Raw genomic sequence first — 27,132 nt, forward strand, 5'->3', positions numbered from 1 at the left:
ATTTTAGTTTTTCTTTGTTAAAATTCAAATCTTTATTTATTTATTTATTTTTTTTGAGGCGGAGTCTTGCTCTGTCGCCCAGACTGGAGTGCAGTGGCCGGATCTCAGCTCACTGCAAGCTCCGCCTCCCGGGTTTACACCATTCTCCTGCCTCAGCCTCCCGAGTAGCTGAGACTACAGGCGCCCGCCACCTCGTCCAGCTAGTTTTTGTATTTTTAGTAGAGACGGGGTTTCACGGTGTTAGCCAGGATGGTCTCGATCTCCTGACCTCGTGATCCGCCCGTCTCGGCCTCCCAAAGTGCTGAGATTACAGGCTTGAGCCACCGCGCCCGGCCTCAAATCTTTATTTTAATGAGTAGTTTAGGTTGATACTACAGATGGTTCCCAACTTAGGATTTTTAACTTAACCATAGTGTGAAAGTGGTACTCATTCAGTAGAAACTGTATTTCCAATTTTGAATTTTAATTTTTTCTCGTACTCCTGGCGGTATGATGCTCTCCTGGTGTTGGGTAACGGCAGCAAGCTGCAGCTCCCAGTCAGCCATGCAGTCGTGAGGGTAAACGACCCATCCTCCACAGTTTACTATGCTGACAGAGAATTTCACTCAATTATAGGCTAATGTGAGTGTTCGGAGCATGTTTAAGATAGGCTAGGCCGAGCTGTGATGTTTGGCAGGCAAGGTGTATTAAATGTGTTTTCTTTTTCCTCTTTTTTTTTTTTAATAAGATGGAGTCTCGCTCTGTTGTCCAGGCTGGAGTGCAGTGACACCATCTTGGCTCACTGCAAACTTCGCCTCCTGGGTTCAAGCTATTCTTGTGCCTCAGCCTCCTGAGTAACTGGGACTACAGGCATTTGCCACCATGCCCGGCTAATTTTTGTATTTTTAATAGAGATGGGGTTTCACCATGTTGGCCAGGGTGGTCTCAAACTCCTGACCTTCAGTGATCTGCCTGCCATGGTCTCCCAAAGTGCTGGGATTACAGGCATGAGCCACTGAGCCTGGCCTAAATGTATTTTCAGCTTAAGGTATTTTCGACTTACAATAGGTTTATTAGTGCCTGTAAGCATTAGGGCACTAATGCTTAGTGCCCTAAGCATTTGCATATACTTATTTTTCCTGTATTTGCATATACTTATTTTTCAAAATTCTCATCAGTTGGGAACTGATTCTTAAATTGTTCTGTTTATTATTATCATTGTTATAAAGTCTGTGAACTTTACCTGCTCTAATTAATTTTATCTCTGTTGCATTTTTAAGACACTTGCTCGATGCCTGATTTTGTGGGATGATATTTTACCAAATTCCAAGTGGGTTGACAGCAATGTTCCTCAAGTAAGTACATACAATAAATATTATGTCTTTAGTAGCATAAAATTATGATCTTACGGGATTTTTCAAAATTCTGTAAAATATTTTTTCTCATGAAGGCAATATTGATCATCAGGATACTTCTTAAAGAACTAAGAACTTTCATTTTAAGATTCTGTGCTGCACAAACTGCAGTCTTCTCTTTTAGCCTCAGGTCCCTAGAAATTGTAGTTTTTAAAAATTAAATATGAGTATCAGTGTCGTGTGGGAGTTAAAAAATGAAAGAAAAAAAACTAAACGTTTGCCAAAATACTCTAAAAAAGTGTTGTTGATATTTTTTATCATAATTAAATACACATTTCTCTCTTTTTTTCTTTTTGTGATGGAGTCTCACTCCGTTGCCCAGGCTAGAGTGCAGTGGTGCAATCTCGGCTCACTGCAAGCTCCGCCTCCCAGGTTCCCGCCATTCTCCTGCCTCAGCCTCCCAAGTAGCTGGGACTACAGGTGCCTGCCACCATGCCCAGCTAATTTTTTGTATTTTTAGTAGAGACAAGGTTTTACCGTGTTAGCCAGGATGGTCTCGATATCCTGACCTTGTGATCCGCCCTTCTTGGCCTCCCAAAGTGCTGGGATTACAGGCCTGAGCCACCGTGCCCGGCCTAAATACACATTTCTAAGATGCTATTTTACTTCATGACAATTTTAGATCTCCTAATGTAACTCTTTTAATTACTTTATATCATGTTTATTCGATAAGCCAAGTTATACTAGTTAAAAATAAATGGATTTTTTTGGTAAAAACTCAAAATTGAATATTGTAACTAACCATTGCCCTTAGTTAACTGTCCATGCCTAGTGGTCTCAGTTTCTTTATGTAGATTGTTTCTTTCAGTATTTTCAGAAGAAAAATCTCAAAGGTTGAAAGAAGTTTATATGAACATCCACATCACCAATAGATTCTACAATAATATTTTATGGTATAAACATGTTTAATCACTTATCCACTTATCTATTCCTCTACCTAATCCAACATTTTTTGATGAATGTCAATGTTAGTTCCAAACAGTAATATACTCCATCCTGAAATTGTACCATACATTTTAACTGTAATTGATATTTACATTTTTTCCTTTTAAGATAAAGTTAATATATCGTGAAATGCACCAATTTTAAGTATCCTATTGGATAAGATTTGACTAACACATAGGCCTGTGGAAACCAGCCTCTGTCCCTTGTGCCCCTTCCTGCTTTGTGCATTCACCCCTGCCCCCAGGGTAACCAATATGAATTTTGTTTTTCCCCCAAAATGTATTAATTTCCTGATGTAGAACTTTATATTAATGAAGTCACTTACAGCATATACCCTTTTATATGAGACTTCTTTCAGCGTTTTCAAGATTTTGAGTATATTAATAGTTCATTCTCCTTTTTATTATTATGTGACACAGATTGAGTCTTTTTTTTTTTTTTTGAGACGGAGTCTCGCTCTGTCACCCAGGCTGGAGTGCTGTGGCCGGATCTCAGCTCACTGCAAGCTCCGCCTCCCGGGTTCACGCCATTCTCCTGCCTCAGCCTCCCGGGTAGCTGGGACTACAGGCGCCGCCACCTCGCCCGGCCAATTTTTTTGTAGTTTTTAGTAGAGACGGGGTTTCACCGTGTGAGCCAGGATGGTCTCAATCTCCTGACCTCGTGATCCGCCCGTCTCGGCCTCCCAAAGTGCTGGGATTACAGGCTTGAGCCACCGCGCCCGGCCAGATTGAGTATTATCTGAAATGGTTGGGACCAGAAGCGTTGAATTTTGGAGTACTTGAAATTATACTTACTGGTTGAGCATCCCTAATCTGGAACTCTGACGTCCGAAATACTCCAATGAGCATTTCCTTTGGGCATCATGTTAATGTTCAGAAAGGTTCGGATTTTGAGCATTTTGGATTTTGGATTTTCGGATTAGAGATCCTCAACCTGTATATTCCATTTGCGGTCCTGTTAGGTAGGGTTGGAATGACTGAGGCATAGGGTAGATGGTATATTTAGTTTTGTTAGAGCTAATAAATCTTTTCCCAAAGTGGCTGTACCATTTGACACATTAACCAGCAGTGTTTGAGAGTGTTGGCTGTTGCACATCTCACCGATATTTAGTGGTGTGTAGTAAATTTTAGCGCTGCTGATGAATATGTAATGATATCTCATTGTTTTTTAAATTTGCATTTCTCTGCTGGCTATTGATGTTGATAACTTTTTCATTGGTTTATTGGTCCTCCATCTGTCATTTTGTGAAGTGTCTGTGCATGTCCTTTGCTTATTTTTTAAAAAAAATTTGTATTTTTATTACTGCGTTGCTGGAGTTTTTTATGCATTCTGGAAACCTGTTCTTTGTCAGATTTCTTTTGCAAATATCCCTCCCAGTCTGTGGCTTGCATATTCATTTTCTTAGAAATAGTTTTGATGAGCAGAAGATTTTACAATGTTAAATAATGTCTGATTTGTCAGTTTTTTCTTTTATGGTTATTCTCTATTCCTATGAAAAAAACCATTTGTCTCACCCCATCTTGAAGATAATCTCTTCTACTTCTCTCTAAAAGCCTCCAAAGTTTTAGTTTTTATGTATACTTACATAATTCATTTCAAAGTAATTTTGATTATGATATGAGGTACAGGTTGAGGTTGTCTTCCAGGGAAGCTCATCAGAGACTCAGTGCCCAAGTTTTTAACTGGGAGCTGACATGTAGGTAAGGTACCCTCTGCCTTGCATGTACTGAAGTTCCAGATTCTCAGGAGAATGTGTGTTAGCTTAAACCACGTTGTTTGTAGTTCAGGCACAGTAAACCCAGATATATACATTTTGTTTTAAAGCAACCAATTAATTTACTTGGAATCAGATTGTCACACTCTCGGTGGCTAGCTCTAATCTCGGTGCGCGTCTTTATCCTGTGGGCTGGTGAAGTCTGCCCTGTGCACACGTGGTTCATGGATCAGGCAGACATTTGCACAGAATTTATATACACAGAGCTCGGGGCCCTGTCTCTGTGGCTCTCTCCTTTATAGTATTCTGTCTTCACCTCCCAATGGGTGTGGTATTTTCCTGTATCCTGGTTGTTAAGGCCAAGAAGGTTGTGAGCTTTTAATTGTAGCTTTTGTCATCTTTCTTGGCCCAGACAGACCTGCTTTCAGAGCGGAAACCCTGGAAAGGAAAAAATGTACCTAGTGGTGTTCCTCTCTTCCATGAATCAACTCTCCCCTCTAGAATCTGGTTGCTTTTGTTCTCACTCCGGTGCCTTGAGGTCAGGAATTGGTGAATTAAGCCCACCGGATTTTTAGAGAGAAAATTTTATTGGAATATGGCCATGCCCATTTGTTTACTTATTGTCTGTAGCTGTTTTTTTATTACAAATGCATAAATCAGTAGTTGCTGATATTTACTATTTGACCCTTTTAGAAATAGTTTACTGACTCCTGCCATAGATAGTTTGGATTTTATATTTTGTCTAGGGTTTATACTTGTTGTATGAGTTGATCCGATAGGAGTTTATTCATCTATTATTTGAAGAAGTAGAACTCCTAGATTTGTTTTTATTTGTTTAGTTCTTCCAGTTTTGTTAATCACTGATATGAAAGAGGTGAGGAAGAATTGTTTTAAGTGACTCGCTCATTTGTTACCATAATTTTAACTGCTTGCATATTGAGATGTCAGAGCTTTTAGTTTGTTGGAAAGTGCTCTTTAAGATGTATATTTTAGGATGAAATGCTTTTTCTTTCACTCCTTCATTCAGCACATACTCATTAATCCTCTGTAAATGCAAGGCACATGCTAAGTTCTGTAATACATTAAAGATACACCAGACATGTAGAGTGTTCTCAAAAAACTTTACTTTATTAAATGTACTAGGTTTAGCTTACTGAGATTAAACACGTATACAAGTAACTGTAATTCCAAAGTGGAAAGTATAAATTCATGTCAGAGAGTCGTCTTTTTTGTGGCCTGGTGTGGTGGCTCATGCCTGTAATCCCAGCACTTTGGGAAGCCAACGTGGGCACGTCACTTGAGGCCAGGAGTTCAAGACCAGCCTGGCCAATGTGGTGAAACCCTGTCTCTACTTAAAAAAAAAAAAAAAAAACCCACAAAAAACAGTGGTCGTTTTTCATTTTTATGAAAATATGGTTTTTGGACTTTTAGTATAGAGTAATCTCTTTTTTTACTTCAGACTTTGTAATGTTATATTTGATCTTTATTACAACAGGGATACTACAAATAGGAGAGAGAACAATTTCACAGTTCTCCTCATTGATATTTCCTATCAGCCTCCACTTTTCTCTGGGTTCTCATCTGGAGCTACATTGATTCTGGAGCAGGGTTCCTTGTAGAGAGCCACCTAGCGTTAAAAGGAGGATTTTTTTGTTTTGTTTTTTAAATGAAAGGTCACTTCGTAAACCGCTTATCTGTTTGAACTTAGGGCATGTGTAAAACAACAACTAGCATCTTCATAGCAATTTTTCTTTCATAAAAAACTTTACACACAGGGTGTGGTGACTCACCCCTATAATCCTAGCACTTGGGGAGGCCAAGGAAGGTGGATTGCTTATGCCCGGGAGTTCAAGACCAGCCTGGGCAATATAGTGAGATGCCATCTCTACAAAAAAATACGAAAATTAGCCAAGCATGGTGGTGTGCACCTGTAGTCCTAGCTACTTGGGAAGCTGAGATGGGAGGATTGCTTGGGTCTGGGAGGTAGGGCTGCAGTGAGCCGTGATTGCGCCACTGTACTCCAGAGGGAGACCCTGTCTCAAGGCAAAAAAAAAAGAAGAAAGATATTTTAAGTCTTTGATTTGGTGATATTCAGTACCTAAGAAGACTGTATTGTAAATGCCTTCTGAATATTTTTTTACTTTGTTTTATTTATTTATTTATTTTAGACTGAGACAGGGTCTCACTCTGTTGCCCAGGCTGGAGTGCAGTGGTGCGATCTTGGCTCCCTGCAACCTCCACTTACTGGGCTCAAGCGATTCTCATGCCTCAGCCTCCTGAGTAGCTGGGATTACAGGCCCAGCTAATTTTTTTGTTTTTTCAGTTTCACCACGTTGGCCAGGCAGGTCTCGAACTCTAGACTTCAAGTGATCTGCCTACCTTGGCCTCCCAAAGTGCTGGGATTACAGGTATGAGCCACTGCGTTCAGCCAATATTTATTGTTGTATTGAAGAAAACATCTTGAAATGTTAAGAAATCAAAGAAATCTCAAAAGATTAAACGAATAAATCTTAAATGCATTCATATATTTAGCAAATATATGGCTTTATCTTTTTTGGCTTTTTTTCTTGTAGGAGAAAAGGATCAAATCTGTTCTTGGTTGTATATATTTTTTGATAAATTGTTAATTAACCTATACTAAAAGGAAAAGGATGTCTTTTCTTTTTTTTTTTTTGAGACGGAGTCTCGCTCTGTCGCCCAGGCTGGAGTGCAGTGGCCTGATCTCAGCTCACTGCAAGCTCTGCCTCCCGGGTTCACGCCATTCTCCTGCCTCAGCCTCCCGAGTAGCTGGGACTACAGGCGCCCGCCAACACGCCCGGCTAATTTTTTGTATTTTTAGTAGAGACAGGGTTTCACCGTGTTAGCCAGGATGGTCTCGATCTCCTGACCTCGTGATCCGCCCGTCTCGGCCTCCCAAAGTGCTGGGATTACAGGCTTGAGCCACTGCGCCCGGCCCAAAAGGATGTCTTTTCTAAACAATAGTTGTAACATAGCTGATAAACACATTGACAGTTTAGCTTAGCTTGGGTAATTAGCCTAGTGAATAACCTCACCTGTGGTAGGTATGTTGGATTAATGCTGGAAACCTCCCATAAAGAAGAATACATCTGATTAGAGTTCTTTCCTATTTCTCTTTTCCCACTTCTTCCCCTCACCCCTGCCCCAATTCTAAAGCCATCATCTTTGTATTTCAGTTGACTGGTATGCAATATTATGACAGTGTTATTGATTCAGAATATACTTACGTCTTTCTGTTTATATTTGTTCAGCCCTGTTTAATTCTTCTTTTTTTTTTTTTTTTTTTGAGATGGAGTCTCACTGTCGCCCAGGCTGGAGTGCAGTGGTGCGATCTCTGCTCACTGCAACCTCCGCCTCCCTGGTTCAAGCGATTCTCCTGCCTGAGCCTCCTAAGTAGCTGGGATTATAGGTGTGCACCACCACGCCTGGCTAATTTTTGTATTTTAGTTGAGACGGGGTTTCATCATGTTGGTCAGGCTGGTCTCGAACTCCTGACCTGGTGATCCGCCTGCCTAGGCTTCTCAAAGTGCTGGGATTACAGGTGTGAGCCACTGCACCCAGCCTTAATTATTATTCTTACTTAGCCCATCTTAGATTTGAAATCTGATTGCATTCAATGTGGTTAAAATACAGGCTTTTGAGTGAAATGGTTTGGTAAAGCTTACTTTATATAAATATAGCCATGATAAGCTATGTGTTGTTCTTCAGATTGTTAAATATTTGCAATGAGAACATTGATATCTAAGTATTCTTGCTTTCTATATTGACAGATTATAAGAGAAAATAGTATCTCTCTCAGTGAAATCGAATTGCCTTGCTCAGAGGATTTGAATTTGGAAACTTTGTCGTAAGTGATGTGTAATGCAAATTATCTATCCTAGCATCTATCAGATAAATAAATTGAAATATACTATGTAGGAGTCATATTGTCCTTGATTTAAGTAATTCTGAATCCCAGGCGTTTCTAACCATTTTTTATCAGATGTTCATGACGTTGGTTAAAGCTCTCTGAAGTATAGAGCTCTTGCCCTCAAAAAATAAGATTGAAGATTTAACTTGTATGTATTTCTCTTTTATCCTTTCCACTAAAACAAATTGGCAGCAATTTTAAAAATTGTTTTTGCTGCATATGAAACTGTAGGCAAGGGGCAAACTTCACGAGTAAGGGTGACCCGATGCTTCTGAAAAAAAAAAAATCTGGAAAAAAAAAAAAAGAAATCTGCTGACTGAGTAGAGGCACACTTGATCATTCCCAGAAAGATGTAAACTAGCTGAGAGAACTGGAATATTTGTTGTTACTTATTTCAAGTTAATTTTAAAGTAAAATAATGACTATTAAATTTCTTGTCACCTGTTTTCAGGCAAGCACATGTCTACATAATTGCAGGAGCCTGTTTGTCTCTGGGTTTTCGATTTGCTGGCTCAGAAAACTTATCAGCATTTAACTGTTTGGTAAGAAGTATTTTAGTTTACTGTGTTCTTTTTGTTTTGTTTTGTTTTAACAAAGCCTTAAGATCTTCTTTTAACTTTGAATTTTTTCTTTTGTTTTTCTAGCATAAATTTGCAAAAGATTTTATGACTTATTTGTCTGCACCTAACGCTTCTGTTGTAAGTCTTTTTATGATTCTCCTTGGGAATAAAATTAAACTTGGAAAATTTACTGATAATCCAGTTACTTATGTGTTATCAGATATTACTGCTGTTTGTTTGAATGTAGAATGAGAGATTTCAAGAACCATTAGCTCATCTTTTTATTTTTGTTTTGGGATATTAGTGAGAATATGATTATACTGGAAGGATGCACAGGTATCTAGTTCTTGTGACAAGAGAATAAGAAAGGCCATAATATTCATGGATTGTCATACCTCATATAATTCTGTCTCAGTATTAAATATTGGGAATTTCCTTTTTAAAAAATATTAGTACTTAGTAAGGATTCAGTTGCTTTTGAGGCATTGCTTCTCTGATGACAAGACTAAGAGATTTTATTTCCTGGTAAAAACTACATAGATTTATGCAACACTATTTGTAACACGGAAAAGTTAGAAACATCAAAAACATCTAAAAGTAGTTAATTAAATTTGATTATGGCATATATGCATTCTTATACAGTGGAGCTACCAAAATTATGTTATACAGGCATTTTTTGTGGCTGGGTGCAGTGGCTCACGCCTATAATCCTAGCAACTTTGAGAGGCTGAAGCAGGAGGATCATTTGAGCCCAGGAGGTTGAGATCAGTCTGGGCAACATAGGGAGACCCCATCTCTACAAAAAATAAAAAATTAGCCGGGTGTGGTGACACACACCTAGTCCCAGCTACTTGGGAGGCGAGGTAGGTGGATCCTTTGACCCCAGGAAGTTGAGGCTGCAGTGAGCTGAGACTGCGCCACTGCAGTTCAGTCTGGGTCGCAGAGTGAGAGACCCTATCTCAAAAACAAAAACAAAAACAAAAACCAAAAAAACCACTTTTCTTGTGCGTGAAGCTTGCTTCTAGTAGGTTATTTAAAAGGTTAAAAATATTGTGTAGAGTAACATCTCCATTTCATTTGGAAAAAATATGTGTAGATAAAGGAAAAATTCAGAGAAAAAACCAAAATGTTAACCCCGTTACCTTTGGGTGTGACATTCCAAGTGATTTTTGTCTTCTTGATATTCAGTATTTGAAATTATCTCCACTGAACTTACATAATTGGGGAAAATATTTGTATTTGCAGATTTTTTTTAGTTCCAAACTTTTGTAGTCTTCTAATGATGGCTAAGTTAGTTCTGATAATAAAGAAATGTAACACAACAGTTGCAGTGATGTCATCTCTTCACCTTACAGACAGGTCCTTACAACCTAGAAACTTGTCTGAGCGTGGTGCTGCTGTCTCTCGCCATGGTCATGGCTGGCTCGGGAAACCTAAAGGTTTTGCAGCTTTGTCGCTTTTTACACATGAAAACGGGTGGTGAAATGAACTATGGTTTTCACTTAGCCCACCACATGGCCCTTGGACTTCTGTTTTTGGGAGGAGGAAGGTAAGTGAATATGTGTTTTTTCCAATGAAAAGATCTCATTGGTGAGATCTGTAAGGGTGACTTGCTTTAATCTTGAAGATACATGAAAAATTTAAATTCTGACTAGCTCTTAGCTTATCTAGCAGCACTATTCCACTTGATGAGCTTCTTTATAGTTTAACCGTCAGCTTATGGTCTACTGAGTCGATTTACCTTCCTTTCTGACACACTGAGCATCACTGTTATTTCTCAGAATACTCTGTGCTCAGTGCTTCAGTGCATCACTGCTTGTGCCCAACTGGTTAAAAATTTTACCGCTCCTCTAAACTACTTTCACAGAAAGGTCACAGACAAAATCATATACAGATCCTGTGACATTTTCTTAGTTTTCAACTTTCTTGATCTTTTTCCAACATCTGTCATTCCTGGTTACATCCTTTATAAGACTGCCTTGGCTTTAGATGATCCGTAGTGAATAAAAACACATATACAGAAAAGTCTACACATCATAGGTGCACAGGTCAAAGAGCTATCTACCATAGAAAAATCTCTTTGTTATCGTGTAGATCCAGATTCCGTATAGCACTTGCAACTTACGACACCCATCTCTGCTTCTGCCATGCGCCCCTCTCAATCACTATTATCTTCCTTTCCCCAAAGATAGCCACTGTCTAGTCTTATAACACCTTAGATTGGTTTTGCCTGTTTCTGACATTTAAATTGAATTATACATGATGCATCCTTTTGTACTTTACTTTTGCTCAACATTATGTTTGTAAGATTCATGTTGTATGTAGCAATGGATTATTCAAGTTTCAGTTTCTTGTATTAACAAGTTTCAAGTTGTAATACAAGTTGTATTTCAAGTTGTAATTGTAATTCAAGTTGTATTACATTTCATTGTATGATTGTACCACATTTTATTGATTTCCCCCATTGATGGATATGCTTGTTGCTTCTAGTTTGAGGCTGTTATAAACAATGCTGTTAGGGAAAGTTGTACATGTCTTTGATTTTGTTGTATATAGTGATTTGTTTTTCTAAGACCAGCCGAGCGGACACAAAAGAACCAGCGAGTAGGCAAGGGTAACAGCAAAACTGCACATTTATTTTGGTAACCTTCCCGGGTCGCCGGCTGCATTTTCACGCGCGCGGAAGAGTTGGGAGGGGGGGATGAAGAACCCGGAAGTGCACCATCTTGCCTCCGTTCGTCCATACAGTCCAACCTTTTATTGATAGTAGTGATAAAGGGGCGCCGTGGTCTGTCTGGCTACTTCCTGCTGTTAAGGGGCGTCGTTAAGGTCGGGGCCTGTGGTTGGTATTTGGATGCACGGATGAAAAATAAAATAAGGCACAGTATTAGTATAGGAATGAGGAATGGAAGCATTTGTTGGAATATGGGCAAAACCCAGAAGGAAGGTCCTGGCAAGGTTGGGGAGTATGAGATAGTTAAGAAAATTTAGTAAGTTTGAGGCCAGTGGGGGAAAGCCAAACTGATTTCCACTGATTGCTTTCGGTAGGGGCCCTTTTTAGCTGGGAATGAGGAACGACTGTGCAAAGTAGTTGTTGGCCAGGCAGCAATTAAGGAGTGGAGTTTTTGTGGAGTGGATGGCTTTCCACTTACTCCTACTACAGAGATATTGGATGGAAGGCTAGGTCCAGAGAAGGACGGCAAAACAGAATAGGTAGCCTCGCTGTCGATTAAAAAATTAATTGTCTTACCCGCTACCAGGAGAGTTACCCGCGGCTCGGCAAGGGTGATGGGGGTCCCCGAGTCTCGGCACCTTCAGTTGTCATCGTCCAGATGTAGGAGCTGGAAGGAGCTCCCAGGATCCTGGGAAAGGGGGTCACGTGGAGGCGCGGCACCTGTTCTCAGGGTGGGGCAATCAGACTTCCAGTTTCCTCCCTTCTGGCAAGCAGGGCAGGGGGTTGCTGGTGGACGAGGGTTAGGACATTCACTGGCCTAATGTCCTGATGCCTTGCATTTATAGCAAGGCTGCGTTGGGGCTCGGGGACCTTGCGGACACCTGTTGGCATAGTGTCCTGCCTTGCCGCACTTATAGCAGGCAGGCTCCTTTTGTAGCCTTGGAGTCTGCGGAGTATGTGCTCTCTGGCCTGGGGTTACGACTGGGCTGTAAAGCCGCTGCTAGGAGCTGTAACTCAGCCGTCTCCTCTCTGGGGCTATAGACCTTAAAGGCTAATTTAACTAGGTCTTGTATTGGTGTCTGAGGACCATCCTCTACCTTTTGAAGTTTTTTACGAATGTCAGGAGCTGATTGAGAAATAAGATGCCAAAATGGTGGCCCCTGTGGGGGAGGCCGGATCTAACCGGGTATACTGGGTTAGAACCTCAGTCAGTTTAGGGTAGAGGTTAGGATAACCTGGAGGTCATGCGAAGTTAAGTCATAGGCCTGACAAAGGTGTCTAAATTCCTTTATGTATATGGTAGGATTAGCTGAGAAATCACCTAAACGCTTCTCAATTTTGGAAAGATCGGCCAGTGTAAAAGGGACATGTACTCTGACTACCCCTTCCGCCCCAGCTACCTCTCGCAAAGGTGCTAACACTGTAGGAGGGTGTGGGCAGAGATAGGGGACTCAAGACAGCCAGTTGGGGGCCCCGAAGGAGGCACGGGACCGAGTGGATTACTAGTAGATAAGGAGGAGGAAGGAGGAGTCTGGATGGGGGGAGGAGGAGGAGTCTGGGCAGGAAGGGAGGGGGTGGAGAGAAGGAGGAGTATAGGGATGAGAGCTCAAGGCCCAAAAGCCTTGTATGTAAATTTCGGACCACTTGCCTAGCCGCTGGCAGAAATTGCTGAGGTCAAAAAATTAAGCGCTTCCTCCTAAGGTCTTGTTCAAGCTGTAAGGTTTTTAAATTGGCTAGGAGGCACCCTAAGGGGGTGCTCTTTGGAAATTTGGACTGGGGGGGTTTCCCGTTTGTTTCCTCTTTACTTATACAATGGACACAATGGAAATGGAAGTGGATCTCTGCCTGGCTTCAAAGGGTCCTTTGGAACCAGCAGAGACAGACTGGAGGCTCTTGAAGCCAAAGTGGAGATTACCTTCAGGCGGACGTCTCCGTCCTGAAAGGGTCTCCCGAGCCACTTGGTGGCTCCAAATGGACCTCGGACCTGCGCAGGATTTTGGCCGAGGGACACAATGGACACAATGGAAATGGAAGTGGATCTCTGCCTGGCTTCAAAGCGTCCTTTGGAACCAGCAGAGACAGACTGGAGGCTCATGGAGCCAAAGTGGAGATTACCTTCAGGCGGACGTCTCCGTCCTGAACAGGTCTCCCGAGCCACTTGGGGGCTCCAAATGGACCTCGGACCTGCGCAGGATTTCTGGCCGAGGGAGGTAAAGAGGAGACAAGGGCACTTACCCCAGAGAGGCCATGAGAGTGAGGGAAGCGGGTCTCAGGTCCTGGTCCGTCTGCGGTGTGGGAGCAGGAGGAGGTTCCTCAACCCCTAGAGGCCTGAGGAGGGGTCTCCTCCCGGGTCTTCGGCACCAACTGATTTGTTTTTTCTAAGACCAGCCCAGCGGGCACAAAAGAACCAGCGACCAGGCAAGGGTAGGAGCAAATCTGCAAGTTTATTTTTGGTCACCTAAGGTGTGGGGGAGAAGTCTGTCGGCCTCCGGCGAAGGAGGCCAGCAGAGTCCCCCGGTGGGGCTCTCGGACGGACTTCCCACAGTCCCGACATCCCGACAGGAGTGGGGCTATGAGAAGGCCGCCTGGCTCAATGGCGGAGAGCGGCTTTTCTAGGAGTGGGAGGGCAATAGGCGGGGCACGGACGTGTCGGGGGGCATTCCGCAGGTGCGACCAGGTAAATCTTGGTCTTTTCGGATTGACGTCACCTGGCGCATGCCCAGTTGGTCTGCACCTTCCTGGGTCGCCGGCTGCATTTTCGCGCGCGCGGGAAGAGTTGGGAGGGGGGGATGAAGAACCCGGAAGTGCACCATCTTGCCTCCGTTCGTCCAAACATATAGATCTCCGTGTGGAATTGGATCATAGGTTATACGTGTGTATTCACCTTCAGTGAATAATGCCATCAGTGCTGCAGTGCACTTGTACCATTTTACATACTCATGGGCAGGATGTGATATTCCAGTTGTTCCATATCCTTGTCAACCCTTGTTATTGTTATAGTTTTTTTAGTTTTAGCCAACTAGTAGGTATATAACAGGATCTCATGGTGGCTTTAATTTCTGTATTTCTGAATAATGTTCCTGAGTACCATTTTATACTTTTAGTAGTCAATGGCAAAACCTCTTTTGTGATGTCCAAGTCTCTTGCTACCCGGTTTTTGTATTTATCTATTTTAAAATTTTTATTTGTGGTAAAATACACATAACATAAAATTTATCAAATCTTAAGTATGCAATTAAGTAGTGTTAAGTATATTCACATTGTTGTGCAACTAATCTCCAGAAATTTTTCATTTTGCAAAACTGACACTCTATACCCATTGAACAACTCCCTGTTTGCCCCTCCCACCAGCCTCTGGCAGCCACCATTCTACTTTCTGTTTTGATGAGGTTGACTGCTCCACATTGGTTTAGCTTTGTATTGATTTCTATGGATTCTTTAAACTATGTCCTAAGCCCTTGGTCAGTTTTGTTTGTTGCAGTTACCTTTGCCACCCCAGGGCTTGTTTGCCTTTTCACTCTCTCAGTGGAGTCTTTTGATGACACAATTATTAATGTTTTTCTTTTATAGTTTTTACTTTTTTGTCCTGCTTATGAAATATTTTCTTGCCCAGAGAAAAGGAGATATTCTCCTATTTTATCTTCTAGAAGGTCTTAGCTTTTCCATTCACATTGGATCTAAAATCTAGCTGGTACGGATTTTTCTCCATGTTTTTTTCCCCACTGCTATTGAAAAGTTTATCCTTCTCCACTGCTCTGCAGTACCACCTCCATTATATAAGTTAAGTGTCTATACACCTGTGTTTATTTCTGGGCTATTAGGGTCTACTGGTCTGTTTTTCTGTACTTGCACCAGTACTATACTGTCTTATGAGTCTTGGTATCCAGTTGAGTAAATCCTTCAACCTGAGTTTTCTTCTTCAAAAGTGTGTTTTTCTCTTGGCTCCTTGCATTTTCATATAAATATTGGCATCTGTTCCATGCTATATAACCTGATAAAATATTGATCAGAATTGCCTTGATTCTATATGTCTGTGTTACGATTCTATGTGTCTGAGATTAGAATCTGTTACAGTATTGTCTTCCATTCTGTGAATATGGTATACCCCTGCATATATTTAGCTCTAGTGTGTGTGACCTTGATCAATGGCCACAATATCTACGTAGGCTGATTTTCCCCTCTTCTTTAAGACTCAGCTCACCATTGGAACTCACCTTTTCAGAAGTACAAAAAGTAAAGATGATCAGAAAGGTGTGCATTTCCTCTCAACATGTTTTGTGGAATTGTCTTTCTTTAATTGTTTAGAATTAATAATGGTTAAAGAAATATTACTATGAAAATTCTTACTTATTTTATTCTGTGATTTTTGACATTTTTTTCCTTTCAAAATGAACCTCTCCATGTCTTTTACTCCACGTCTTTCGTTGTTCCCAACTGTATGACTCTCGTTGCTCTTCTTTCATATTGAATAGATTTTTCTACCATTCTGCTACTGCTTTTCTAGTGATTTTTGGTTTTTAAATGGTCATGTATGTTCTCTAACAACATTTAAACTTAGCATAGCTACACCATTATGTTTCTACCCAAAATTTCTAACATTAATATCTTAAAATTTATCTTTGAATTTTGGTTTACCAAAATGTTACAAAGAAAGTGACTTATTCCATGTACATGCCAAAATAGATGTATTTCTTTGCTTAAAATTTGAAATCTCCTCTCTATTCCATTAAATACATAAGCATATATAATGAATTATAAGTTCTTACTTAATACTCCAATTATTTTAAAAGACAGGGAACGAGATTTGGGTATATGTGTGTACATGTTTGTGTGTAATAAAAATATTTATATTTAATAGTTAGAAGTGGTTTTATGTGATGTCCTACACCATCTTTATTTCAAAATACTTTTTTAGAAAAACTCTGGTACTTTAGATTAATTTGTCAGTTTACTATACTAAATTTGAGCAACAATAAAGTAATTTAAGGAAAATTTTAATAGACCCTTTACCAAGAGAATATTTTAAAAGTCTATAAAACTTTATCTTAAAAGTGTATCATATTGGAGAGAAAAGAATTTATATTTGGAGGAATAGTTGTTTATACAGTCATTGTAAGTTTTTAGTGATAACTTTTGCCTTTTCATTTAGTCAGTCATTCTAAAGGAATCCTCATGCTTTACAGAAATAAAAAAAAACTGTTTACATATCAACTAAAACATCCTGTATTTTTAAAAATGAGATTTATAATTGTATAAATAGGCATATATATTAATAAAATTGGATAAGAAGGTGGCATACTTGGTACATGAGTCTTCAATATTTATAATTTCTAGGTCTGCATTCATGGTCTTCACTACTGTGCTATTGTATGTTAAAACCTTGCTTCAAGGGTTGAAATTTAACATTTATGGGATATTACTTTGGCTTTAAATAGTGATGATCTTGAAATGGCCTAAGGACTAAATGAAAACTGGAACATTCACACCACTGACACTCTTGTATTACGAGGGCATCTTATCAGTATGCCTTACTATAGCCCAGTTTCCTGATTCTCAAGAATGCCTTGAAAGTATGTGCAATGTAATCGATAACATCTGTCCCCACCAAACTTACTTTGCAGGTACTCTTTGAGCACATCAAATTCTTCCATTGCCGCTCTTCTCTGTGCCCTTTACCCACACTTCCCAGCTCACAGCACTGACAACCGGTGAGTCTAGTGATTCTGTCATCAATGTAATACTTACTAAGTTCTCTAAGAGGATCATTTGGTTGTATTTTGGTTTCGTGGAATTATTTCCAAATTAGCCTTGTTCTGTTCTTCAATTTCTATTCATGGCTAAATCTTTTAAGAAAATTATCTCACAAAGTACTAGACCAGAGGATAACTTTGGACACCTGATGACGGACCAGTCTTCCGCCGTTCTCAGATCTGTAAAACTGCTCTAAATCCAGAAGGAGATTAAGTAACGTTGTCTTTAGGGAAGAAATCATCAGGTAAAGGATAGTTGCCAAGGGGAGTTCAAGATACTTTTTTGTGCTGTAATTATTTAATTCCAAGAGAAAAGTTTGTCTGATTTAGTGGCAATGTCTGTATGAGTTCCATTTTTCCCCTCTTTCACGTAAATGGCGAGAAATTTTGTATAAATGACATAGAAGGGACAAGAAAAGCAAAATACAACAAAAAATCAGAGACAATTTAGAAGTGGCAGTGAGCAGTAGAACTTCAAACCATGTAGAAGCAGTTAAAAGCTCTGCATTTTAGGGTACGAGGAACCACCAACACTTCCGTTTCCCTAGATATAGTTTGAGATATAGCAGATCTCTTGCATATGGGAGAAGGGAAGAAAATAGCCCCTTGTAAGACACCTGAGCACTGTGCTCAACTGAAGGCATCCCCTGTTGTCTCCTCAGAGACAGGTCAAGAGCCCTTTATTGTTTATGGGAGAAGGGTCAGGAGCACTTATCACAGAACATAAGTCATCATTTTAAACTGCACTATAATGTGTAACAAATGACAGAAGAAAGATAGCTGTTTTACAAAAGTACCCTAATCTGAAGACCACACTCTGATGGTAGGTGCAGCACAAGAATATTGTTGTTAATACACCTCTGACACACGGCCTCATGCCTGTCATTTACGAAAGATTTTTTGAGTTGTTAAAAGCCAGTTACTGGCTAGGGTACAGTGGAGAGCCACACTCACATGCTGCTGGTCATAGCTATTTGGCTTAGCTGTTGTAAACAAAGCTGTTTGGTGACAAGAATCTTTTTTTTTTTGGGGGGCGGGAATGGAGTCTCTGTTGCCCAGGCTGGAGTGCAGTGGTGCAATCTCAGCTCACTGCAAGCTCTGCCTCCTGGGTTCACGCCATTCTCCTGCCTCAGCTTCCCAAGTAGCTGGGACTACAGGTGCCCGCCACTACGCCCGGCTAATTTTTTGTGTTTTTTAGTAGAGATGGGGTTTCACTGTGTTAGCCAGGATGGTCTCTATCTCCTGACCTTGTGATCTGCCCACCTCGGCCTCCCAAAGTGCTGGGATTATAGGTGTGAGCCACCATGCCCCGCTGGTGACAAGAATCTTTATGTAATTTATTAGTGTCAGTTTTTTCTGATCTTTATTTTTACTTTTAATAGATATATAGAAGTAAATGTATTTGTGTAAGAAGAGGGAAGTTATTGTCTATAAAGCTTTTTAAAATGGAAGTCTCATTGTATCCTTCTTTTTTTGTTTTTTTTTTTAAATTAGAGTCTTGCTCTGTTGCCCAGGCTGGAGCGCAGTGGCGTGATCTCGGCTCACTGCAAGCTCTGCCTCCCGGGTTCACGCCATTCTCCTACCTCAGCCTCCTGAGTAGCTTGGACTACAGGCACCTGCCACAGCGCCTGGCTAATTGTTTTGTATTTTTAGTAGAGACGGGGTTTCACCATGTTAGCCAGGATGGTCTCGATCTCCTGACCTCATGATCCACCCATCTTGGCCCCCAAAGTGCTGGGAGTACAGGCGTGAGCCACTGCGCCTGGCCGATTTTTTTGTTTTTTCTTCTGAGAGGGAGTCTCTTCTGTTGCCCAGGCTGCAGTGCAGTGACGCGATCTCAGCTCACTGTAACCTCCGTCTCCTGGGTTTAAGTGATTCTCCTCCCTCAACCTCCCGAGTAGCTGCGATTCTAGGCATGTGCCATCAGGCCTGGCTAACTTTTGTATTTTTAGTAGAGACGGGGTTTCATCATGTTGGCCAGGCTCATCTAGAACTCCTGACGTCAGGTGATCCACCTGCCTCGGCCTCCCAAAGTGCTGGGATTACAGCCGTGAGCCACTGTGCCCAGCCTATCCTTCTTTTATGAGATCTTAAAATATGAAAACATTTTTGTTTTTACATTCTAAAATAGAAATCTTAAAGTTTAAAAAACTTTTTGAGAACCCCAAAGAAAAATATTGCCATAGCCACATAGATGTTTGATGTACTGTATTTCAAGGACATGTGTGTATGTATATGTGCAGGTTTGTACATGTAGAAGAACTTTGCTGTCTGAGATGAATTGGCATCCTGTCTTTCCCCTTCTTCCCTATCAATCCTTAAAGAAAAAGGAAAAAAAAAACAACTAGAAATAAATCTCTGAGAAGATAAAAACAGATGCCTGTGTTGAGTAGAAAGAGATTTTTTAGAGTGATTGATTTTATAAGTGGTCAGTTTGATAGTAAATATTTTCATGTTATGACACTTTTTACCTCCCTGTAAAACCTCTTCACTGTGAAGACTAAAGTAAAGAATTATTGGGTCAAAGATCAGTTATATAAAATGTTTAAAAGATAATTTCTCCACTACTTTTTAATAGAATCTTATCTGCCTTTAAGGTTTCTATTCATCTGAAGATATTACCTGAGCTTCTGTCCTGTCTTAGCTCATAGGCAACAGCAGATTGCAGAGCTCTTATTGTCACAGTCGTTTGTTACCCACCCTCTGTCTTTTTTATAACCAGGTATCATCTCCAGGCTCTCCGGCACCTCTATGTGCTGGCCGCGGAGCCCAGGCTTCTCGTGCCTGTGGATGTGGACACAAACACGCCCTGCTATGCCCTCTTAGAAGTTACCTACAAGGTATCTCTCCCTATCATTTACTTGTAATTTTATTACCACTCATCCGTCTTTGCAGGTCATAATATTTCAAATGTGTTGTCCAGTAAAAGGTGACAAGTAGTCAGCTGAACTTTCATAAAAATGGAAGCTTCCAAAGTTGTTGTATATCCTGCCAGGCCATTCATGCTTGTTTGTATTCTCTGGGTATCACTTTTTAGGGATCATCAGCTACTCTTTTGTCCTTAGAGCTTATAGTTTGAAAATGTCCCTGTTAACTTTACATGACTGACAGTAGTGTTCTGTAAAACTAATTGAGTTAGACCCATTCTTAGATTTGTTAGCTGAATACTTGAAAACCCAAAATTGTGTATTTGATGACAGCTTTCATTTAGATGCACAAATAGATTACAAGTTTTATATCCTTCTTTCATTCAGCAAATTATTAAGTACCTTCTGTGAATCAGAACTGTACTAGGCTCTGGGGTACAAAATGAGATGACATTGTCATTTTCCTTAAGGAACCTCTGTCCCCTGGGGAGCCAGGCATGGATACAATGAGAATACAATGTGATAATTGGCGATGTGTGTGGAATGCAGGGGAAGCAGCAAAGCACCCTCGCTTAGCTGTTAGCTGTGGGGTTGAGGGGGCTGTCACAGTGGACTGTGTTTGGGCTAGGCCTGGCCCACTGAGTGGAGCTCCTTCCGAACGGAGAAGGCAACGTGCAGAAACCCAGTGGCACTGGAGCATGGCCTTTGGTCCTGCTGGCCTGTGAGGAGCAAGGCTTGAAGTGGTGGGAAGTGACACATACCCTGTGAGGAATTTCGACATCAGTCCTTCAAGATTTGAGTACCAGAGAGGTTTTTATGGCATTTTAAGGTCTCTGTATGAACTGCAGGGTTGGAGGGAGGTAGAGCGTGGAGATGTTTCTTCTTTGTTGTTTCCACTGACTACCTAGTGAATTGTAGCTGGACTTTTACATTTGTAAAGGGCACTCAGTGGTATGAACAAACGAAAGAAGAATTGATGGCTCCTACCCTGCTTCCAGAACTCCATCTTTTAAAGCAGGTAAGTTGGGCATGGTTGGGAGATGGGTCCAAGGGATCAATTCAGTAGAACAGCATAGCATTAAAGACAGCTAAATAAAAGCCTCTGCTTTCTTCATGTATTGTAGCAGATAAGAAAGCTGGAGCAAAAGGAGAAGTCAGAAAGAATAGAGCAAGTCTTGTCTTAGAGATCTTTACTGATAGCTTAGGTGGCCTCAGAACATGATTTACATTCATTTTTTTGTCTAGAAATGGAGCTTGTTAACCTCTAGATGCCTCTTTCTGGCTGTTACTGTTTCCTCTGAGAAACACAGGGTCCAGTTTGTCAAATGAATATATTTTTCAGCTTTGGGTTGACTATGTTTACATTTATCTTGGCAGATTAAAGTTAAAGGCCCAAGATACTGGGAACTGCTCATAGATTTAAGCAAAGGAACACAACACTTGAAGTAAGTACATTAAATTTCTCCCATTTACCTTTTAGGAAGTGAATAGAAGTATATAGGAAGGTATGAATTATAAATTATTATCTGGAATGTGACTCATCACCCTTTAATCTCATTCAAGACAATATGTAGGGTATGTCTTCTGTAAAACAGTCTGTATTTTTGAAACAGGACTTGTGTTAGAAAACGAAAGTTTTGGCCAGGTGCGGTGCTCACGCCTGTAATCCCAGCACTTTGGGAAGCCGAGGCGGGCGGATCATGAGGTCAGGAGATAGAGACCATCCTGGCTAACACGGTGAAACTCCGTCTCTACTAAAAATACAAAAAATTAGTTGGATGTTGTGACTGGCACCTGTAGTCCCAGCTACTCGGGAGGCTGAGGCAGGAGAATGGCATGAACTCGGGAGGCGGAGCTTGCAGTGAGCCAATATTGCACCACTGCACTGCAACCTGGGCGACAAAGTGAGACTCCGTCTCAGAAAAAAAAAAAAAAAGAAAGAAAATGAAAGTTTTAATTTTAAACTCCATCCCTAAATATTTATATTCATTTATTGAGAAACTTGCACTGACTTCCTTGTGACAGTAATGGACTTGTCTCTTGGTATATTAACATAAGATTTAGTTTAAGAAAGTGTGTGAGTCCATTTTCACACTGCTATAAAGAACTACCTGAGATTGGGTAATTTGTAAAGAAAAGTAGTTAAATTGACTCCGTTTCATCTGGCTGGGGAGGCCTCAGGAAACTTACAATCGTGGCTGAAGGCGAAGGAGAGGCAAGACATGTCTTGTATGGCGGCAAGAGAGAGAGAGAAGGTGCTACACTTTTAAACCATCAGATCTCGCGAAAACTCACTATCATGAGAACAGCATGAGGGAAATCCGCCCCCATGATCCAATCACCCCCAACCAGGTCCCTCCCCTGACATGTGGGGATTACAGTTTGACATGAGATTTGGGTGGGGACACAGAGCCTAACCAGGTCAGAAAGTAAAGCTGATTTGTACATCCACAAAAGGAATTTTATTATATTAATCAGTGTTTGTCAGACCACATCTTTTGTTGCATCTCTTTACCATTCTGTTAGAAAGTTCTCCTAAATTTAAGATTATTGTAGATAATATATACTACTCACCCAGTTTATTTTGGGTGGAAATAATCACATGCAATTATTTTAGAGTGTTGATAATTTTATACTGAAAGTAGCATGTCAATTAAGTCTTTAAATTTCAAGGAAGTTTAACAAGCATGTAAAAGTTTCTACAATTTGGTCCCAATGTGAATTTTTCCAGACTATCTGTATATTAGCTGTTTTCTGTATTGTTCTGTCCTTAGATTTGCAGCATTATTTTCTTTTTGCTGCAAACCAATTAATAGATATTTAGTACCTCATGTACCCCAGACATAGAGCTAGGGGATATAGGGAATACAAAGAAATGTTAGGTAAAGGGCTACCATTGAAACTCGTAATTGAGTCAGTAGTCAAAGTGACTTCTCATTTAACAAGTTCCATGAATCTAGACACCAAAGAAAAACAGAACTTTATTCTAGGCTTTCTCATAGGGACTGATTTAATCTTAGACACAGTAAATAATCATTTGCCTTAGTGGAAAATGGTAAAGGCTTCATCTCCCGTGAACATGGTATTAGAAGACACTATGTTTCCAGCCAAGAACTGCCAGTAATACCTTATATTAAATTCATTCATTTTTCTTTCAGGTCCATCCTTTCCAAGGATGGGGTTTTATATGTTAAACTCAGGGCAGGTCAGCTCTCCTACAAAGAAGATCCAATGGGATGGCAAAGTTTGTTGGCACAGACTGTTGCTAACAGGAACTCTGAAGCCCGGGCTTTCAAGGTAGTATTATTAATTGGTAAAAATGGAAAGAAATAATTCTAAATTGCGGGCTTCCTTGCCCATTGCTATAAACTTTAAAGGTGGATATGCTTCCTTTTTCGTTGTTGCAGATTGTAAACACTGCCTGCCCGTGACTCCGTTTGCTTTTTATGTGATGGGCATAATAAAATATAAATACAAAATACTCTATATAATAAATAATAAATATATATAATAAAGTAAAATACTCTAAGTTAAGATTTACATTCAGCAGCAAGGACAGTCACACTATATCCTGACACTACAACAAATACTTTAGTAATTTTATTATTAATCCTCAAATCGGTGAAGATTTACTTAATTTCATAGCAAAAATAGAAAAGGAGTTTTGCAAGCTAGCAATTATTAGCTCCATTTAAAAACCACCATTTGTTTCCTTCATCTTGGTGAGGATAAACTGATGACAGGTTCAGACTTCTTTTGTTAGTTTGCTTTATTATTTTTGCACAGTACTTGACTGCCTGTACAGTAGTGTTTGAAATAAGCAAATAGTTACGATAAATGAGGGTAGGAAACAATCTCATTCCCATGGTGGGGTCAGCACATATTTTGCTCAATATTCTTGACTCAGGTAAGTTTCCAACACTAGAAATTTGTCCCATAATCAGGCATTAAGACTTCTGAATTTAACTTCAGTTTTATGTAATTCCATGAGCAAATATGTCCCTGTTGGTGATATATAGTAGAGTAGTCTGAAGTAGTGAGGACCCTAAAGGATAATAAGATGGCAAAAGTGGGGCAGGCGGACTGGATGAGTGGCAGCCAAAGAACTGAGTTAGCATCCTTTGTTCTTCCAAGTACGGAGACAGCAGTTTATTTTAATTCAACTCATATTTCATTTTAGGTCAGTTATTTATGACCGAGCCTTTTTTTTTTTTTTTTGAGGCGGAGTCTCGCTCTGTCGCCCGGGCTGGAGTGCAGTGGCTGGATCTCAGCTCACTGCAAGCTCCGCCTCCCGGGTTTATGCCATTCTCCTGCCTCAGCCTCCCAAGTAGCTGGGACTACAGGTGCCCGCGACCTCGCCCTGCTAGTTTTTGTATTTTTAGTAGAGACGAGGTTTCACCGTATTAGCCAGGATGGTCTCGATCTCCTGACCTCGTGATCCGCCCGTCTCGGCCTCCCAAAGTGCTGGGATTACAGGCTTGAGCCACCACGCCCGGCCGACAGAGCCTTTATAATGGTTCCCAGGATTGAAATGTATAAATAGTTCCAGGGTTGACATTGGTGAATTTTGTTTGGCAGTATTCAGTAAGTTGTTTATGAAATATTTTTGAAAGATTTTTGGACACAGTTTAACTTAAATTTGTAGTATTGCTTCTTCTAAAAATCAGAGCATATCCCAAAGACTCTAACCCAATTTGTAAAGAAAATAGGTAACTTTAGACTTGAGTTCGAATGAAGAAAATATATAAAAATTAAAAGCTATCTCAATTTCCTGCCTACTGGAAGTTCAGAAATAAAATATAAACCTCAGTGGAAAATAGTAATACCTTCATATTTCACTTTTAGTCTTGAACCTTGAATGATAGTGTTTTTTCCCAAGTTTAAAAAATTGTGGTAAAATGCACACAATTTATTGTCTTAACCTTTTGCAAGTTACAGTTCAGTAATATTAAGTGCATTCACATTGTTGCACAACCATCACCACTATCCACCTCTAGAACTGTTTCATCTTGCAGACCTGAAATCTGTACTTGTAACATAACCCCTCATTCTACTTCCCCTAGTCCCTGGCAACCACCATTCTATTTTATGTCTCTGATTTTGATTATACTAAGTACCTCATATATATGGTTTCATACACTGTTTATCTTTTTGTGGCTGGCTTGAGTGATACTCTTTTTTCCTTACCATTTCAGTAACAGTTCTAGTTTCTGGTAGGCTTTTTAGTTAGTCAGTGAAGGAGGGAAAAGCCTTTTGTGGATGAGTTGTGTAAACAAGAAGACCTGTTTGTTATTGACCTTTTGATAATTAGTAGCTCATGTTAACTTGTGCAAAAGCTTATTGTAACTTTTTAGCAGAACAGATTGATGAGGCAAGTTTGCACCATCTGGGTTTTTTTGGGAATGTTGTGTAACAAAGGGGAGGTAGAGTTGTTAGAACTGCATGTATTACAGTTTGAGCAGTAAGGAAAATACTCTTTTTTTAATCTTATACTGTTGTGGTTGTTTGTTTTTTTTAGCCAGAAACAATCTCAGCATTCACTTCTGATCCAGCACTTCTGTCATTTGCTGACTATTTCTGCAAGCCAACTGTGAACATGGGTCAGGTATATATTCTATGGTTTGCTGAGCCCCAGGACCAGCATTCGTTATTGTTTCTATGCATGGGTCACCCAAAACATCTGTATTATCTATATCTATCTTTGAGATTGATGACATACGTGAGTCACATGGGATGACTTTTGCTTGGCACGTATAGATTTGCATAGCCTAAAACTATTACATTTAGCAACATTTAGCAATATTTAGAAGAAACAGCTTAACATTTGTAAGACATTAATTTTGACAGATGATAGTTTCTGTCACCTACAAGAATGATGCCCACTCATATTCTGCTTTATGTTTTCAGTGTTTACCACCTTTCTCTTATTTTTATGTAATTGCATCAACTGTTTCATCTGTATATTATAACCCTTCTTTTTCTTGTTTATACACCTGTTGCCTTCAAGATTCCAAGGGTGCTTAGCAGATTTTTCTTTATTTTTTTTAGTTTTTTGTTTTTTGAGATAGGGCCGGTTTTTTCTGTTGCCCAGGCTGGAGTGCAGTGACGTGATCATGGTTCACTACATCCTTGACCTCCCGGACTGAAGCCATCCTTCCACCTCAGGCTCCTGAGTAGCTGGACTACAGGCGTGTAGCCACCACCATGGCTCGTTTTTTTAAAAATTTTTGTAGAGATGGAGTCTCACTATATTGCCCAGGTTGGTCTTGAACTCCTGGGCTCAAATGATCCTCCCACCTTGGACTCCCAAAGTGCTGGGATTATAGGCTTGAGCCACTGTGCCTGGCCCAGATCTTTGGTTTAATCCACCATACAGAGAAGGAAAGATTGGATATAGAATTAGATATCTAGGATTGATAGCCTATTGTCTACAAGTGTATATGGCCTTCAGAAAATTTCTCAACCTCTCCAAAATGTAGTTTCTTCATTTCTAAAAGTGATTATAATAGAACCTACCTTACAGTATTGTTTTGAGGATTAAGTGAAATAACCTTCCCCTCTCTTACTTATTGAATCTTTACTATATATTGGATACTCTGCTAATACTTAAATGTCATTTAATTATGACCCTGAGGATAGGTATTTTATCATTCTGGGCTTACAGATGAGGAAACTGCCACTAAGAGATGTTACATGCCCAAGATCACACAGCTAGTAAGAGCTGGGCTGTGCACTCAAGGTCACGGGTCTCTAATAAAGCCCATGCCCGCCCTTAACCCCAGCTGGACTTGACTCTGCTGCCTCCCCTAAACTTTTTCTGGTCAGTGTTTTTTTTCTTGCAGCTTTGTTACTCTGTTTCCTTTCTGGATCCTACTCTTTCCAGCCCAACCCAAGGCATAGCTCTGTGATGTCCTATCTACTCATTTTATCCTAGTTTGGTCCATTCCTCTCTTCTGTAGCACTTACTATCCTTAACTGTCTCTTGGGACTTAATTTTTTTAATTGTTTAATGCTACATGTGCTATGGCTTTTTTAAAAGATTGTAGTGTTACTTTTATGTGATTCATTATAGAACTTAAGAATGGGCCATAGTAGTACTATACAATTGGTTTTTGAATTGATTTTGGAATATACTTTGTGCTACAAAAAGCTTCTGATTTTCTGCAGAAACAGGAAATTCTGGATCTCTTTTCTTCAGTACTCTATGAATGTGTTACCCAGGAGACCCCAGAGATGTTGCCTGCATACATAGCAATGGATCAGGTATGGATCCAAAAATTGCTATACCGATTCTGGTGAA

The 27,132-nt window shown here is 40.2% G+C and overlaps 1 protein-coding gene across 5 annotated transcripts in view; it reads left to right on the top strand.

The window, feature by feature from the left end:
- ANAPC1 (anaphase promoting complex subunit 1) overlaps window positions 1–27,132 on the top strand; it is a 124,838-nt gene that overhangs the window by 86,988 nt on the left and 10,718 nt on the right. For all 5 annotated transcript variants that reach the window (XM_026449780.2, XM_026449777.1, XM_026449779.1 and 2 more), the window contains 12 exons: window positions 1,260–1,334; window positions 7,842–7,918; window positions 8,433–8,523; window positions 8,626–8,679; window positions 9,897–10,090; window positions 16,837–16,923; window positions 19,688–19,805; window positions 20,773–20,850; window positions 21,210–21,277; window positions 22,991–23,129; window positions 25,351–25,437; window positions 27,000–27,095. In XM_026449780.2, coding sequence (XP_026305565.1) covers window positions 1,260–1,334; window positions 7,842–7,918; window positions 8,433–8,523; window positions 8,626–8,679; window positions 9,897–10,090; window positions 16,837–16,923; window positions 19,688–19,805; window positions 20,773–20,850; window positions 21,210–21,277; window positions 22,991–23,129; window positions 25,351–25,437; window positions 27,000–27,095 — 1,164 coding nt within the window. The remainder of the gene's footprint in view (window positions 1–1,259; window positions 1,335–7,841; window positions 7,919–8,432; window positions 8,524–8,625; window positions 8,680–9,896; window positions 10,091–16,836; window positions 16,924–19,687; window positions 19,806–20,772; window positions 20,851–21,209; window positions 21,278–22,990; window positions 23,130–25,350; window positions 25,438–26,999; window positions 27,096–27,132) is intronic.

The sequence above is a fragment of the Piliocolobus tephrosceles genome, chromosome 15 (assembly GCF_002776525.5).
Source record: "Piliocolobus tephrosceles isolate RC106 chromosome 15, ASM277652v3, whole genome shotgun sequence".
NCBI lineage: Eukaryota > Metazoa > Chordata > Mammalia > Primates > Cercopithecidae > Piliocolobus > Piliocolobus tephrosceles.